This window comes from Dromaius novaehollandiae, chromosome 2 (assembly GCF_036370855.1).
Source record: "Dromaius novaehollandiae isolate bDroNov1 chromosome 2, bDroNov1.hap1, whole genome shotgun sequence".
NCBI classification, from domain to species: Eukaryota; Metazoa; Chordata; class Aves; order Casuariiformes; family Dromaiidae; genus Dromaius; species Dromaius novaehollandiae.
In genome coordinates this window covers 77,707,924-77,723,696 of record NC_088099.1, presented here as the reverse complement: position 1 = coordinate 77,723,696, position 15,773 = coordinate 77,707,924, and the positions used below count along the sequence as shown (strand labels likewise).

Sequence of the window (15,773 nt, the reverse complement as noted above, 5' to 3'; positions counted from 1 at the left end):
AGATATGAGCTCAACTCTTATTAGAGATTAATAAAGGAAGAAAATGCTTGGTCTTGAAAGATATATTCATATGAGGCCATGGAAAATACAGATTGACCAGCCCAAAGTAAAGGAAGAGTTGTGTAAACAATAGTTCCTGTCTTTGTAGCACAATTTTTTTTCCATTCATATATGTAAAATTTAGCATCTACGTAAACACTTTGTTGTGAGAGGAGGCAGGAGGGGAGAGGTGTGGTTTCGGGAAAGGAAGCGGAAAGCAATCTTTTTTATACAAGACCTTTTTTCTTTAAGTAGTGTTCATGAAGTTCTGTTTATTTATTTATCTGAAGATCAGATTGTGTAGAAATACTCAAGAAATGTGGAGATCATAATAAATTTCCTGAGGGCCACACAGCTGAAAGTATTTGTGAGCTCTTATCTCCAACAGATGACTTGGAGAACTGTATCCCTTTGGATACATATCTGAGTAAGTATCAACGTACCTGTGCAACAAAGTTAGAAACTGAGATGCTTTGAATGCTTATGATTGCTTTTAATCATTTCCATTATTTCTTTTAAAGAAAATTCTAATTGTATTGAATTTGAGAAGTAAAAGTATTTATTTAGCATTTTAGAGAAGAATTGCTTGTTCAGATTAGCATATCTCACTACATTCATTCCTTCTGGTTTTGGAACTTCATGCAATCAGTACTTATATACTAACGTGTATCAGATGATAATCTGGCCTATTGAATTTTAATGTCTTTTTTACCTGATTCAGAATAGACCAACATAATCCTACTTTAAAAAGTAGTGTTTGTCAAGAAGTCATCCTACCTTCCAAAAAAGTACTGAGCAATAAAAAAACCACCAGCAGTATTTTATTTACAGAACAAAAGCTGGATCATGCTTGGAAGGACTGATCGCAGATCAATGTCACTTAAACAATAGCATGAATTAGAGCACAACTTCTTGATGTCCAAGATCAAATTAACTACTGGGCAGTTGAACATTAGTAGGTTTATAGAAGTTTTTGTGGTTCTGTGTTCCTCTAGCACATTGCCTTTGTTCTTATTCCTCAACATGGAACACAGTTGTATTGGTAAGACTTTACTTTGGTTCTAGATTTTGTTGAATGCATCTTTTTCCATTCCTTTCCACACTATGCCCATTGCATATTTATCTCTGTAGGATTTAGACCTTTTTAGCTGTGAGAATCTGTAAGTTTTAGATACCCCTGCAAGTTAAATTTTGGTATTTCTTTCTCAAGATTCTAGAAAATTTTAAAGTAATAAAATTTGGTTAGAAAGAGCTACAAGAGCTAAACTAATGTTCATTCAGCAGTGATTGGAAAGATATCCTTTTTCGATTGTTCCCAAAGAAACAGTGTATTAAAGCTTTGGGTTCTTCTTTCCATTTAGCTGCTGCTTTTCCATGATGTCTTCCCTTTTCCTTATCTTGTATGAAGAGAACATTACTAGTGAGCTAAAGGAAAACAAAAGCTAAGTTATATCTTAAAAGTTTATCAACAATACCACATTTAGTTAAACTTCCAGTGTACTTAATCATGGATTGTGGGTCTTCTCTTGATTAAACTGCTGGTCATCATCTCTTTGTATATTTGTCATATAGATGAAATTCTTGAGGAAACAAGATAGAGCAAATATATTTTTATTTGTGAGGAATAATTCAGGTCACTATTTCCAAGACTGAGGACTTCGCTTTTGAAATGAGTTAACAAATTAACTTGGCATTTCAAGCTTCTACAAGTATAATTAAAAAATAGTTAAGATTTCACAGAATTGTCAAAAACAGTTTATTTTACTGAGTACAAGAAATGTCACGCTTTATTGCAGAAATACAGACCTCATGTGAATCACTATAGGTGACCTGTATTCTATTTTCAGGTCCAAGTTCTCTAGGTAACATTGTAGAAGAAGTTACACATCCATGTAATCCAAATCCATGTGCTGCTAACCAGTTATGTGAAGTGAATAGGAAAGGATGTCAATCTGGAGAACTGTGTCTTCCATATTTGTGTGTTCCAGGTAAGGGTTTTGGACTTTTGTGTACGTGAGTTTTGCTGATAAATGTATGGTACTGAAACTTTGTCGAAAGCTTTAAGATGAGTTGCTGCTCTCTCAAAAGAGAAAGAACTATTATCACAATTATCTCATCTTTTCAAAAGCTGTACCCAGCACTCCAGCTCTTTTCAGTTTCCTGTATGTTCCTATTTTTATTGTCCACCAAAAAAGCATCATCTTCTCAGATATATTACCTATTTTGCTTCAGAATAAATAAATGTCTATGCGTGATCTCTAAGCATTCTGCCTGCTATTTAAGATTACAAAAATACAGCACTGCATATACAGTGCCGTACATTGCTCCTGCAGACACCAGGGCAGGTATAGTATAGTAGTATTTCCATTTATTATTAGCTGTATCTTCATAATTTTCTTTATTGGTAAAATAAATGGACATTGTATCTTGCCTTGAAATTAATGAAAATTGGGCTATCAGTCTTGGGATGGCATTCTGAGGGCTCTGAGAATCTGATCAAATGCAGGGTGACCTAGGATGTGCACTTACATTGGCAGCAATTCTGATATAATATTAAAGATCAAGGTGGAATCTTATGCAGAGTTGTCTCAAAACGTTCTTCATATGTCAGACCAACTTCTCAAAATTTCTCCAAAAGTTCACTGGTAACTACTTCAGGTCTAAGTGTATTAGTACCCAAGCTTCTTCTTAAGGGCTGTACTGTTGCTCCAACCTCTTCCTGTCACTCAGTTCATGGTGCCCATGTTTAAGGCTTCGGAAAGAAGTGACATGCAACATAATAGATTTGCCTCTTCTCTCTAGTATTTGATTTTGCAGCACTGATGCAGCATGTCTGAACTTCATCTTTAATGATCGACTGCACTGTTAGTTCATTGTCTGAGCAGAGAAAAAGACATTTAAATATCTACGAATGATCTGTATTCTGTTTCCAGTCTCAAGTTCCTTTAAAGCAAAAGATATCATACTGTGACACGAAAGGTCACCTATATTTCTTGAGGCAAGAAAGAAAACTTGCATTTGGTGACTGCTTGAAAGCATGTCATGGGAGAGAGAGATGGAGATTTTTAAACTGAATTACTTGAAATATGCCCTTTACTAGAGGAAGAGGCAGACAACATTGTCTTAGCAGTCTCCCACCAGTTTTCTGAGCTCTTTTATTCCTGTGGTTCTGTGGCTGATCAGCAGTTTCACAGAATCACAGAATAGTTAAGATTGGAAAGGATGCCTGGAGCAGGGTCAGCTAGAGCAGTTTCCCCAGGTCTGTGTCTGGTTGAGTTTTGAGCGTCTCCAAGGATGGGGACTCCAGCAGTGCTCAGTCACTCTCACTGTAAACCAATGTTTTCTTACGCTTAGACAGAATTTCCTAACTTCCAATTTGTGCCCATTGTGTCTCATCCTGTCACTGAACACCACTGAAAAGAGTCTGGCTCATCTGTCATCTTAACACCCTCCCATCAGATAATTGTAAGTGTTAAGACCCCCCCCCTCCTCTAGGCTAAACAGTCCCAGCTCTCTCAGCCTTTCCTCATATGAGAGATGCTCTAGTCCCTTAATCATCTTAGTAGTCCTTCGCTGGACTTGCTCCAGTAGCTCCGTGTCTCTCTTACACTGGGGAGCCCAGAACTGGACACAGTCCTCCAGGTGTGACCTCACCAGGGCTGAGTCTATGGAAGGATAACTACTTCCTTTGACCTGCTGGCAATGCTCTTCCTAGTAGAGCCCATGATGCTGTTGGCCTTCTTTGCCACAAGGGTGCATTGCTGGCTCATGGTCAACCTGTTGTCCACCAGGACTCCCAGCTCCTTCTCTGCACAGCTGCTTTCCAGATGGTAGGCCCCCAGCATGTTCTGGTGCATGAGGTTATTTTATCCGAGGTGCAGAACTCTGTACGTCCCTTTATTGAACTTCATGAGGTTCCTCTCTGCCCATTTCTCCAGCCTGTTAAGGTCACTCTGAATGGCAGCATAACCATCTGGTGCATCCAGTTTTGTATCATCTGTAGACTTGCTGAGGGTGCACTCTGTCCCATCATCTAGGTCATTAACGAAGACGTAAACAGTATTGGACCCAATACTGGATACACCACTAGTGACTGGCCTCCACTTGGACTTTGTGCCACTGATCACAACCCTCTGAGCCCAGCAGTTCAGGCAGTTCTCAGTCCACCTCGTTGTCCACTTATCTAGCCCATATTTCATCAGCTTGCCTATGAGGATGTTATGGGCAACAGTGTCAAAAGCCTTGATAAAGTTGAGATAAACAACATCCATTGCTCTCTCCTCATCCACCAACCTAGTCATCTCATCCTAGAAGGCTCTCAGGTTGTCAAGCACAATTTCCCCTTCATAAATCCATGCTGACTACTGCTGACCATCATCTCATACTTCTTGTGTCTGGAAACGGTATCCAAGATTAGTTGCTCCATCACCTTCGCAGGATCGAGGTGAGACTGACCAGCCTGTAGTTCCCCAGATATTCCTTCTTGCCCTTCCCAAAGACAGGAGTAACATTTGCTTTCTTCCAGTCCTCGAGAACCTCTCCTGATCGCCACAACCTTCCAAAGATTATCAAGGGTGGCCTTGCAGTGACATGGGCCAGCTTGCTCGGTAGTCATGGGTACATCCCATCACATCCCATGGCCCAAGTATAGACAAGTATGTCCAGTTTATTTAAATGTTTCAATTTTCTCCAGTGATTTTTAATTAGAAAGGGGAAAACTGGTTTTTGCTTCCCATGTATCTCACTAGTGTCTGAAAAGCTCTTCTGAAAATGGGGATAGGTTTTCAGCTGATACTTTTTGTGAGCCTAGGAAATTGTTTTGTTTATTTTCTTGTGACCCTTATACAACTTTTTTTTTTCCTGAGAAGCTGAACAGTATTACTGTAGAGGTTGTGCTGTTTTGACTTACTGCAGAAGTCATTCAAAATGATCTGAAAACAAGCTCACCCAGAGCTTATGAAGAGACAGTTTGCTTCCTCTGTTTGTCTCTGTATTCAGTCTTCTTAATGGTTGAAAGTTTCTGGGGATTTGCTGCAGTTTAGCAGTTACTTCTAGTATAATTTTAACCTCCTATTTCTTTTGCTATTTCTTCTTTACAATTTTTAAAACCCTTTTTCTTCTTTTCCATACTTTTTCACCAGTTTTCCTGCTTCTTCTCCCTTTTTCTTCTATTTATTTATACCTGTATAAGGAGTTCTTCAGTATTCTTGTAATAGGTACAAGTAGGGTAGGAAGATATAGTAAAAGATGTGAGAAAAGAGAAAAACTGGGCTTTGCTTTGAGCCTTTAATTCAGATTCTATACTGAAAAAATGAAGTGTAAGTAACATATGACTCATACAGAATTGTGAAAAATGAGATTCCTTGAGAACTGTTGAAATTACCAGTCTTTTTTCTCTGAAGCTGCATTTCTGCAAATACTTCAGAACATTGTCTCAAGCAAATAACTTTCATGTCTGCTACTTGCTGACTTTATGAACTTAGTGAATTTGTCTGAAACGCAAGAGCAAGACTGTTTATAATAACCAGTGCTGTTATTTGCACAAAGATCTACTTTCTAATGACAATGAACAACTCTTTTGCTTGCAAAACATACTTTCTGTTTCTTCAAGGATTTAGGGATATCTGTAGCTTTTTTAGAAATCAAACAGTAGTAGTTATTTTTGGCATTGGTACTTGCCTAAACATTAATTAAATTTGAAACAAAATTTCTCTTTGTATATAGGTTGCAAATTGGGGGAAGCCTCAGATTTTATTGTCCGTCAAGGTACACTTATTCAGGTTCCGTCATCAGCTGGTGATGTTGGTTGTTACAAGATTTGTACCTGTGGACACAGTGGTTTGCTAGAAAACTGTGTGGAAATGCATTGTGTTGACCTCCAAAAATCCTGTATTGTTGGAGGACAAAGAAAAAGTAAGTATTAGAACAGTACGTATGTCTTCATACAGCATCTTTTCCTTAAATAATGAAATATGGGTGAGATATGAAGAACCAGGGCGTCTGAATGCAGAGGTTGTCAAGAAACATAAAAGTTTACGTCCACATCCCTACATATAATGCTTACTCAATTCTTATCTATGCTGGAGGGTTCCATTGTTTAAATCAATACTGAACTATGTCTCTCTCAACCAATAAAAGTCCTTGTGTGTAGATTGTTCTGACTAAGCTATTTTTCAACAAGATGGCCACTGACTTGCCTCACATCCCCTATATTTTCTGATACGTGATAAATACCTTGCTTCCTTTCTGATAGAGGAACTTGCTATGTGAGCTCTGGGAACTGAAGAGGGAAAAAGTTCTGAGGGAAAACAGTAAGCAGTAGGGATGAAGCAAACATAGACATAAATTAATCTGTTTTAAACATTCTGTAGTTCTGAGGTTTAAGCACAGTATAACTGACTCTGCAGTTACAGAACTCATGATCTTGTAAACCACTGTAAAATATTCAGAAACTTTAACATTCTTATGCTGAAATGGGTTGTTGAAATCCTTGGTATACTGGACCTTTTTATTTTCTATGTGTTTCCACATAATGGCTCCTGCTACGATAGTATCAGCCATTCACTGTCGTTCCTCCCTGGTACTCCAAATCCAGCTGTCTACATAAAAGTCAGTTAAAACTGATTTTATCAGAGTAGTTGTTGCCTGATTTAGCAGTGAACAAAATCAGTAATTGCTGCATATACACCCAATAGGCATGCGCACAGGCATGTGTGCACACATGCACTCTTACACACACACTCACATGTGCATGCACATACTGCTAACATAGCCAGCCGCACAGATACTTTCCCACACTTGTTCCTGCTTGATCCATCTTTTTCCCTCCTTTTCCTTGACTTTGGTCCTTCCCCTAAACATCCCATAAGAAATTTGGTGCATTCCCACTATCTCCTTAAAACATTCCGTAATAAATTTTACACAATCCCCAAATTCTCTTCCCCATGTATCCAATAATAAATCTGGTACCCCTTTAGACAATAATGATGATCAGTTTGCATGACATTCTGGAGAGGGAGTTTCTTTTATTGAGTGATGTTGGTGGGTTTTGCACCAGGAACGATGGTCTTGTCATTCTCCTTTGATAGTCTTAAGAGTAGTAAATACAGGGTGCTTTTGTTAGGTTGCTAGCATTTCTCTGATCCTTCCTGGGTCTTTGTGTTCACCATGATTAGCTTTTAATCACATAACCTAACAGTGTGTGTGATGATACATTATCTTCTATCCACATTTCTTTGTAATGCTAACTATTAATTTTTACCTGTGAACTCTGAGGTCCATTTGGAGTTCTCCACAAGTGATAATTATGAAAAGCAAGTGTGTTCTTTGTAAGCCTATAGTAGGCTAATGTAATCTATACTATATTGCATAGAGGTGTAGCTGTGCTGTAAAGCTTCAAATGTTGACTAATGGGAAAAAAAGTTATAAAAAGACTGTTCCACAAACAGGTACAAACATTTCAGAAATATATTCTTCATTGACTGGCCTCTGCACATGGTTTTCTCTGAAACCTTCATAGCCTGACTTTTACCAAGCATCATGAAAAGGCATATGCATTTCAGAAAAAAAAATCTTATTGAATCTTTGATCATGAGTATGTCTAAGAATAGGAAAATGGGGATGATGTGGTAATTCTTCATACTGTAAGCTTATAATAAATTGAAAGATAATCTGATATTTACTAATAGTTATTTTTGTAAACATAAGACCTGTGAAGGGAAATGAACTATTATTTCAGGACAGCTTCCTGATTCAGTAATTATTAATAATACCTTTTGGAACAGTCATTTTATTTTGCCCTACTGAGGTTTTAACTTTGTAAAAATATGACTAGTCCTGAGAGGTTTGTTTGTTTGTGAGTGAACTGAACTGTGTCTTGAAATCTGTCTATTGATTGTTTTATTATTTTATTGGAGAGGGAGATAGTGATTTTTTGTTTTTTTTAAGTTTAAAATATTTGGGTTATTTTGCTAGAATTGGTTTTGCCTGTTAATGAAGAGCAAGGTTAAGTGCTAATATGGTGATGGAACTGTGATAAGTTTTGAGCATGTTTTGACAAAAAGTTATTTGTGTACTCAGTAAGAATTACAGTTCAACCTATGAACTAACATAGCTAAGAAATGTTTAAAAATGAATATATAAACAGATATATTATGATAATAAAGGCATGTTGAACAGTGTGGTTCTTCAGAGTTTTCCCCAGCATGGTGGTTCTAGGTCTTATGCTGCTTTGCTTCTGCCAGGTAATAGTAAGATGAACAGCTTTTTAATTCAGCAATAAAAGAATGCTAACTATCTATTTTTTGAGTTACATTTAAATTAATAGTTTTATTAAAAAAAAAAACCTTTAATTCTACTACTCAAAGATAAAACTGGCAAAGGTAACAAGTGTTAATTGAGTTCTTCCTAATCTGGCAGTGTAGTTGAAAGCGACTTGATGCATAATGGTTCTTAAAAGCCAATATTGATTTATTTTCAGATTTATTCATTTCTTAAGAGATTTAGAAGTGTGTTTTTGTCATGCAGGCCCACACTGTTCTCTTTTAGAAGGAAAAAAAAAATTAAAAAACTCCCACTAAGATAGGATAGGTCTTACAAAATGTCTTGAATATAAATTGGACTCTGCTGAACTTTGATCCCTCCAAAGTTGATATCTTAGAATCAGTCAACAAGCAAGAGGTTTTCTATCAGTGGACAGTTAAAAATATTTCAGCATTGAATATTGTGTTTAATGTTTATAAATCAGACTCTTTTTTAAAAAAAATCAGAACTCATGAGGCTAAAGCAAGTCAAAGATATCTAAGAAGTCCAAAATAACTGAGTCACTTTATCATGTAATAAGACAGAGTTCTTTTTACAATAAGTAAATCTTAAAAAGTGAGGAAATTCTTGTAGTTACACATGGCACAAATGTAATTTTCTCATTGTGAACTTAACCCTGAAATCATAAAAGCATAGGTAACTGGAATATTTCTTTCTCTTAGAAGATACCAAGTAAGTAAATAATCAATTGTGCAAACATATTTCTCATTCACAAAAGTCTGCCTGTAATGGTCCGTGAATTTTACAGCTTTCAATGTTTTTAATTCATCAGAAGAGGATAAAAACTGGCAGTATATACTTAAAATGTATTTATTATTGCAGAATTAGTACTATTTGTCTATGGAAGCATAACACTGAAAATATCTTAATTTTAATGGTATTTTTGATGGGCAGTCCTGTAAAGTATTTGGTAAAAGTAAACGCTTTTAAAATACAGCCATTGGCAAATATATTATTTGGATGTAGATTGGAACCTTTTATGGACCATTTTTCCCAGAGAAAATTGCACTTTTTAAAAAAATATTTGTGAAAAAGTCAGAAAAAGGACTGTGGAGTTGTATTTGCTTTTTAATGTTTGCAAAGGGTACAGCTGTCATTTGCGGTGGTAACTGTAACAACAAAATGTGCAGCTGGTAAGTAGTCCGTAAGTGCTGTCCATTTAAAAAATATATATATGTTGACTATTTACTGATGCACCAACAGCTTCCTTTAATACATCATAATTACTCATTAAGTGTTTGTGGTGATTAAAACTCTGCTGTATAATAAAAAAAATGTAGCATGACTAAATAGTTTCTAGATTCACTAGATGAGGGTATTGAAATCAAGTAACTCAGTTTACAGTCACCATATGAACTTTTTGTAACTATTAATTGTATTAAATGAAATAACAGTTTATATGGCAGTTGAAAAAAGCTAGATTTTAGTCATAAAATGTGAAATGTGTTTTTTAAAACCACACTCTATAAATAGAACATCCCTGAATGCTTTATCTATTGCCATTTTTTTTTGAATCTTACTATTGTGAATTGACTCCAAGAATGAAATTAATATTGAGGAAAAGGGCTGTCAGTTTGCTATGTTAATTGTTTTTAACTTGAGTCTCCAGTTCTATTACTTACTGACTTCTCTCTTTGATAGTGGAAACAAATAGTCTTGGAAAGTCATCAAGTGGATCCAAAGTTAACTTTTTGCTAAAAAAGAGTCACCTAAGAGGTTCAAGATTCCCAATCCTGCACTTGGCATTACCTCCAAATCTTGGAAATTTTTCTTTCTTCTATACAAATTCCTTTTTCCTTGGGTAGGCCCATGGTTTAAGTAGAGCTTTATATGCTGCAGAGGCATTGCTCTCCCATTCCCTCTTCTTCAGCCTTTGGTTGTCTCTGAGTGCTGCTTCTGAATTGCTCACTGAGTATTTTACTTGTACCCCTTTAGTATTTGCAGAAGTTCCAATCCTTAAACTCAACCTTTTGAAAAGAGATTAGAGAGAAGTGCCTTGTTTTCTAGGGTGCAGTTACTCTTATGCTTTCCTGAAGAGCAGCGTATTTGCTGATAGTCTTTAATGACTGAGTCATGGATAGGCAGGTTGTTACCAGCATAGACTGATTTTACAGCATAGCGAAGGACGGTCGTATTGACTGTTCACAAAACTAAACTTGAATTGTTAAATTTAAGAAAAATTCCCTAAGTTTACCGTTCAATTCTTAGATTCAAGTGTCAGAAGGTTATTGACTTACATGGTGGAAAAATAAAGCAGATTGCTCTATCCTTAAAAAGCAGCTCTCGGTTGCATTGCTCCTTTCTGAAAGCCAGTGTGTGGGCACAGATCTCTGTATGTGTCTGTATTCTTGTACTGAGCCTGGATCTGGGTTTCTGTTCAGCTTTGCAAAAACCTTTCTTGTTCCCTGCTCCAGACAGAACTGCATGAAACTAATGCTTGTAACTTGCATTGCTTATTGTGACTTAAATTCTGTCTGTAAAGAGTGTTGCAAAATGATAAAGACTAGAATGGAAAATTATTATTTTTTACGTATTGACAAAGTACAGACAGGGAAAGAAATGAGCACTCCAAAGGAGTTGTTGGATCATGCCTGACACTGCCTCAAAGTTTAGCAGTCTTATGTAAAATTAATTCAGGAAAAAAAATGCATCTTTGTCAAAGCTTAGCATTTAATAATATAGAGATTGCTAGCCAGAGCTTGAGAGCGCTATATGCCACTCTTGAGTCTTTAGCTTTTTGAGTGTATTTCTTATTGCAGCTTTAGATTGGTTTTTAAAAAGTCCTTATTCATACATGCCTTTAAAGGATGAAGTGCTTGCTTCTGTGTTTAACTTATTTATCAAAAACACATGTAAAGGACTTTTTATTGAAATGAATAAAACAAAATCTAGCAGAAGATAGACACTGCAGTTGTAAAAGAAACTGAGCAAAGGAAACTAAGGGAACAGTTAATAATGAAAACATAATATCTGTGTAATACACAAGTATTTAGTTCTCTGGTATGTGTGCATTAATTATATACATTTACTTAATTTCTTTTGGTTTAAGGCCATGGAACATCCTTTAGTATAGATTGTAACGTCTGTTCTTGTTTTGCTGGGAATTTGATATGTTCTACACGGCAGTGTCTGAATGAACATAGTTCAGAAGATGAACGTCAGAAGTTTACAGGTAAGTTTCCAAATCGCAGAAGTGTAAAGCTTACTATTCTTAGAAAGAAGATTAGCTTCTAACTCTTTCTTACAATGTTCATGGGAAATATCTAATAATTTGCTACAAAGATGTTCTTTAAGTATTTGTTTTCCCATGTCCAACCTGTACATCAGAAAATACGCTTGCCTTTAAAAAAAATCGGTACTGGAAAATAAATCTCAGGAAATCTATAAAAATAGAGAGAGACAGAATAGTGCCACTGGGATGAGAGAGGAGAAGTCTGGAGAATAAAAGAGAGAAGTTGAGTACAATCGGCAGTGAGGCTGTAGACCAAACTTCCCTTCCTACCATCTGTGAACACATATGTGCTACAGGTATTGCTAAATTACAGAGGAGAAGAGGCAGTTGAAGATAGGGTAAATATTTGCGTTTGCTAGAGGACAAAGATGGCTTAGTGACCCCTCATATATTTTCTGTCACAGAAAATGTGTGCCAAATTCCTTTTTTGTGTTGCTTTTGCAGGTTTACCATGTAACTGTGTAGATCAGTTTGTACCAGTCTGTGGTCAGAATGGGCGCACTTATCCAAGTGCCTGTATAGCTCGGTGTGTTGGGCTCCAGGACAATCAGTTTGAATTTGGATCATGTATCTCCAAGGACCCTTGTAATCCCAACCCTTGTAATAAAAATCAGAGGTAAAAGCAAAATATGTTTTAAGTTCCTCTTTGACATTTGCTATTCATAAATCAGAAATACTTTTTCTTTGGTAAATGTGTTTTATATGGTAATAACATTCTGCTTTTGGGACACTCCAGTAAAAATAGATATTGTAAGAAACTATTCTTTATTTATAGTAGTTAATTATGGACTGTAATGACCTCCAGCTCTTGGTTCTGTTTATGTAGTGGTACGTTGCTTAAATTCATTATGCAGGTCTTAGTTTTAGCAATAAAACAGAATTGAAGAGTAATTTCAAAAATAGGAGAACCAAATTTTGTTGAAATGGCAATAAGTCATGGGACACTTTATTACTTTGTCTCTGTTTGATACTCTCTTTTAAAAAAAATCATACAAATTGAAGGTTTGGATTCAGTCCGGCTTGTTCAGTCAGTAATGTCTATACTTTTTTTATCACAAAAATAGGAAATATCTATCACTCTGGAACACTTAAGCTTCTCTTGCATAATTAGATTGATATCTTTGAAAACTTAGTCTCTGTATGATCCATGGGTTTTCCATGTAAGGAAAAAAAAAAGCTATATAGACAAACATATTAAAACAAAAATATTGCTCTGTAGTAGTGACAGAAGAAAATTAGACAATTATTACAGAAGTCAAAACATGTGGCTTTGAACACTAGTCTCTGTCTTCAATTTTCTCTGTATTGTGCAATACTGCAGTCTCTCTTGAATTTTACATGTTCTGTTTTGAAAGAAAACCTCCACAGGAAGCCGTGTAATACTGTGCTCTCATGAAAGCTGATGATAGCAATTTTTTTCCTTTTTCTATGGCCTGATGCAGAAAAGTGCAAAGAAAACACTATCATTTTGTAGTAGTTGAGGCACTGAAAAGTATGAGTTTTAAAGCTGCGTTGTGGATGTACAGTCTTTTTTGTTTTTAACTTTACAACTTAAAATGTTTTTCAGTTTTCTAGAATAACCGTTATGCTTAGAACCTGAGCTTGCAGTTTCAATAAAGGACTGTATGCAGTCCATTGTCGGTTTATTAATGTAGCGTAAACCAAACATATAAAAGTCCATTTTAAATGTCTCTGAAGTCCTCAGAATCCATTTAAGATCTTACTTATATAAGATTGCCCTTATATACTTAAAGCAATTAAATCTCAGAATTTCTGAGTCTTCCCTAACATAAAATGGAAATGTGTAAAGCATAGGACAGGAATAATCAGAAAGAATAAGGAAACATTGCACATGAACTAGGTAGCATTATATTCATTTATAAAAAAAAGATTGTTAGAAAACCCATTTGACCTTTCATCAGTCTGTTCATCAAATTCTGCTGGCTGGCATCTCTCTAACGAGCAGAGGGATGTCTTGCAGGAAATACAGCAAATGTTTTGCAGATTAGGAAATGTAAGGTATGTATTTAATATAAAGGGGAATGATTTTCTGCTGTTTATTGCTCTTTACTTCTTATCTGTGAAGGTTTAAGAGGGGTGACATGCCCAAAAGGAAATTATGTCAGTACTAGATTTTCCCCTTTTTTTTTTTTTTTTTTTTTTTTTTTGTCCCCGAGACAGGATGTGAAATAATACACCTAATCTACAAAGCTAGAATCCAATTAGGTATTTGTAATTGAAACCATATACTCTTGAAAGCCTTGTTTTCACTACGCTCTCAAGGGAGAGTTAGTCTAGACCTCTGCAATATAATCATTTGCCCTTGCAGTTCACTGCATTAATTCTTTCTCTGCCTTTGCTTAAATATATATTTACGAAGTAAAGCTTGGGAATGGGTAAGAAGTTTATCCAAACTTTTTTCTAAAATCCATAGAAAAATATTTGATAAAAGATCAGTTTTTATTTAGGATCTTTAGTTGTGTTCACATCCATTGGCTAAATGGAGTGTGAACAAGTTCCAGGTTTGTAGTGAAACCTGAAATTGGCTATGCAGAGTGTTTTGTCACATGCCTTTCCTGCAGCTCTCCTTGACCATAGTTAGCGCTAAAGCACTGGGAAAGATGTCACTAGTTAATATTTTTCCTGAGTATTCCGAAACTTAAAAAATCCTATGATGTAATATGATAATATTGTTACTTTATGCAGGTGCATACCAAAGAAACAAGTTTGTTTGACTAGTTTTGGAAAGTTTGAATGTAGCCAGCATGAATGTGTGCTAAGGCAATTAAATTGTGACCAGACACGGGATCCTGTTTGTGACACAGACAATGTGGAATACAGTAACTTGTGTACTTTGTACCAAAAAGGAAAAAATTTATCGTACCGAGGACCATGCCAGGTATGAAATGGTTGTAGTAATGAATATCAAATGTTCTTTCTTCTCTAATGTTCAGTTTTGTCATATTCTGGTTCTTCTGGCTTACAAAAAGTCTTTGTTGAAAGTAATGCTTCAGAAGTGTAATTTTAACTTGTATCATACAAAAGTATTTGGCACAAAATGATATCCACGATTTTGTCAGATGTTTCTCTGCTTTAGTTAACAGTTTTCTCAACACAAATCTAAAGCTTTACTTCTGCTTTCTTGGGGGAAATAGTCTGTTGATGTTTATATGAAGTCTTCCTATATTTTTCACTAGTAAAGCTTACATTGAAGTATATTTCACTGTGGTTCCTTGGATAGTTAAATGTTAATTTTCACCAAGATGAAATATCCTTTTTAAAAATGAAAATTAATGCTCAGTCATTTCTCCTTTACCCTAAATCTAATTTCTCCAGACTTATTTTGACACGATTAATGAATATGGCAGGACAATTTTACCTGTGTGATAACTCTTGAATTATCAGCATAGACAGTGGAGTTAGAGGTTCGGGGTCGCTGCTGTCTTGGTAGCAGCAAGTGCATAAGAAGTCTTCATCCTTTTGTTTGATTGTGCCCTGACTTTTGCAAGCTTGTTGTTCGTGACATATTTACCTCTAGTTTCTTTGGAGACTGGGCAGTCTGTAGCATTTTCCTTAGCTCGTCTGGAGCAGATCAGTCTTCATGCAAATCCCTCAAAACAGATTAGTTATTCTGTGCCACCGTCCCCTGCAGTGTTGGTAGGTCATTTCTGTTGTCTTACTCACCACGTAGGAGATTCCCTTAAAATTTGCTGGCCTACCATTTATAGGCTGTTCATCTCCATTTTTTTTCACAAATGATCAAGGTGAATTTGAGACCTTTTATTTTTTTTTTATCTCAGCTGACAGATGTTCTTGAAAGTAGAGAACACTTCTTCAGTTCTTTCTGTATTATAAATACTATTGCTCTTTTAACCCACTTTTAGTTTCTGCCCTTCTGTCTTTATGCCTTCTCCTTCTTGCAGAAAGATTTTTTTCAGCAAGCTTGTTCAGTAAAGATAATTCTTTTCATTGCCCATCAGATAGCTCATGAGATACTGAGGGAATGTGCCAGCCCTGAATAGTAAGAATGGAAGGAATATCGTATGGCTATTTTTTTTTCCTGGCAGTGTCTAGCTGTATCCTCATTCAGGAAGTCTTTGACACTGCTAGCATTCAGTTTTCACTCTTACGATTTTTCTTTTGTAGGGAAGAGGACTGTGTGCGTTATGAAACTCTTTGT

The 15,773-nt window shown here is 35.9% G+C and overlaps 1 protein-coding gene across 4 annotated transcripts in view; it reads left to right on the top strand.

The window, feature by feature from the left end:
• RECK (reversion inducing cysteine rich protein with kazal motifs) overlaps window positions 1-15,773 on the top strand; it is a 77,494-nt gene that overhangs the window by 49,521 nt on the left and 12,200 nt on the right. For all 4 annotated transcript variants that reach the window (XM_064506806.1, XM_064506805.1, XM_064506804.1 and 1 more), the window contains 6 exons: window positions 330-466; window positions 1,887-2,027; window positions 5,764-5,952; window positions 11,411-11,533; window positions 12,038-12,209; window positions 14,300-14,492. In XM_064506806.1, the coding sequence (XP_064362876.1) occupies window positions 330-466; window positions 1,887-2,027; window positions 5,764-5,952; window positions 11,411-11,533; window positions 12,038-12,209; window positions 14,300-14,492 (955 nt within the window). The remainder of the gene's footprint in view (window positions 1-329; window positions 467-1,886; window positions 2,028-5,763; window positions 5,953-11,410; window positions 11,534-12,037; window positions 12,210-14,299; window positions 14,493-15,773) is intronic.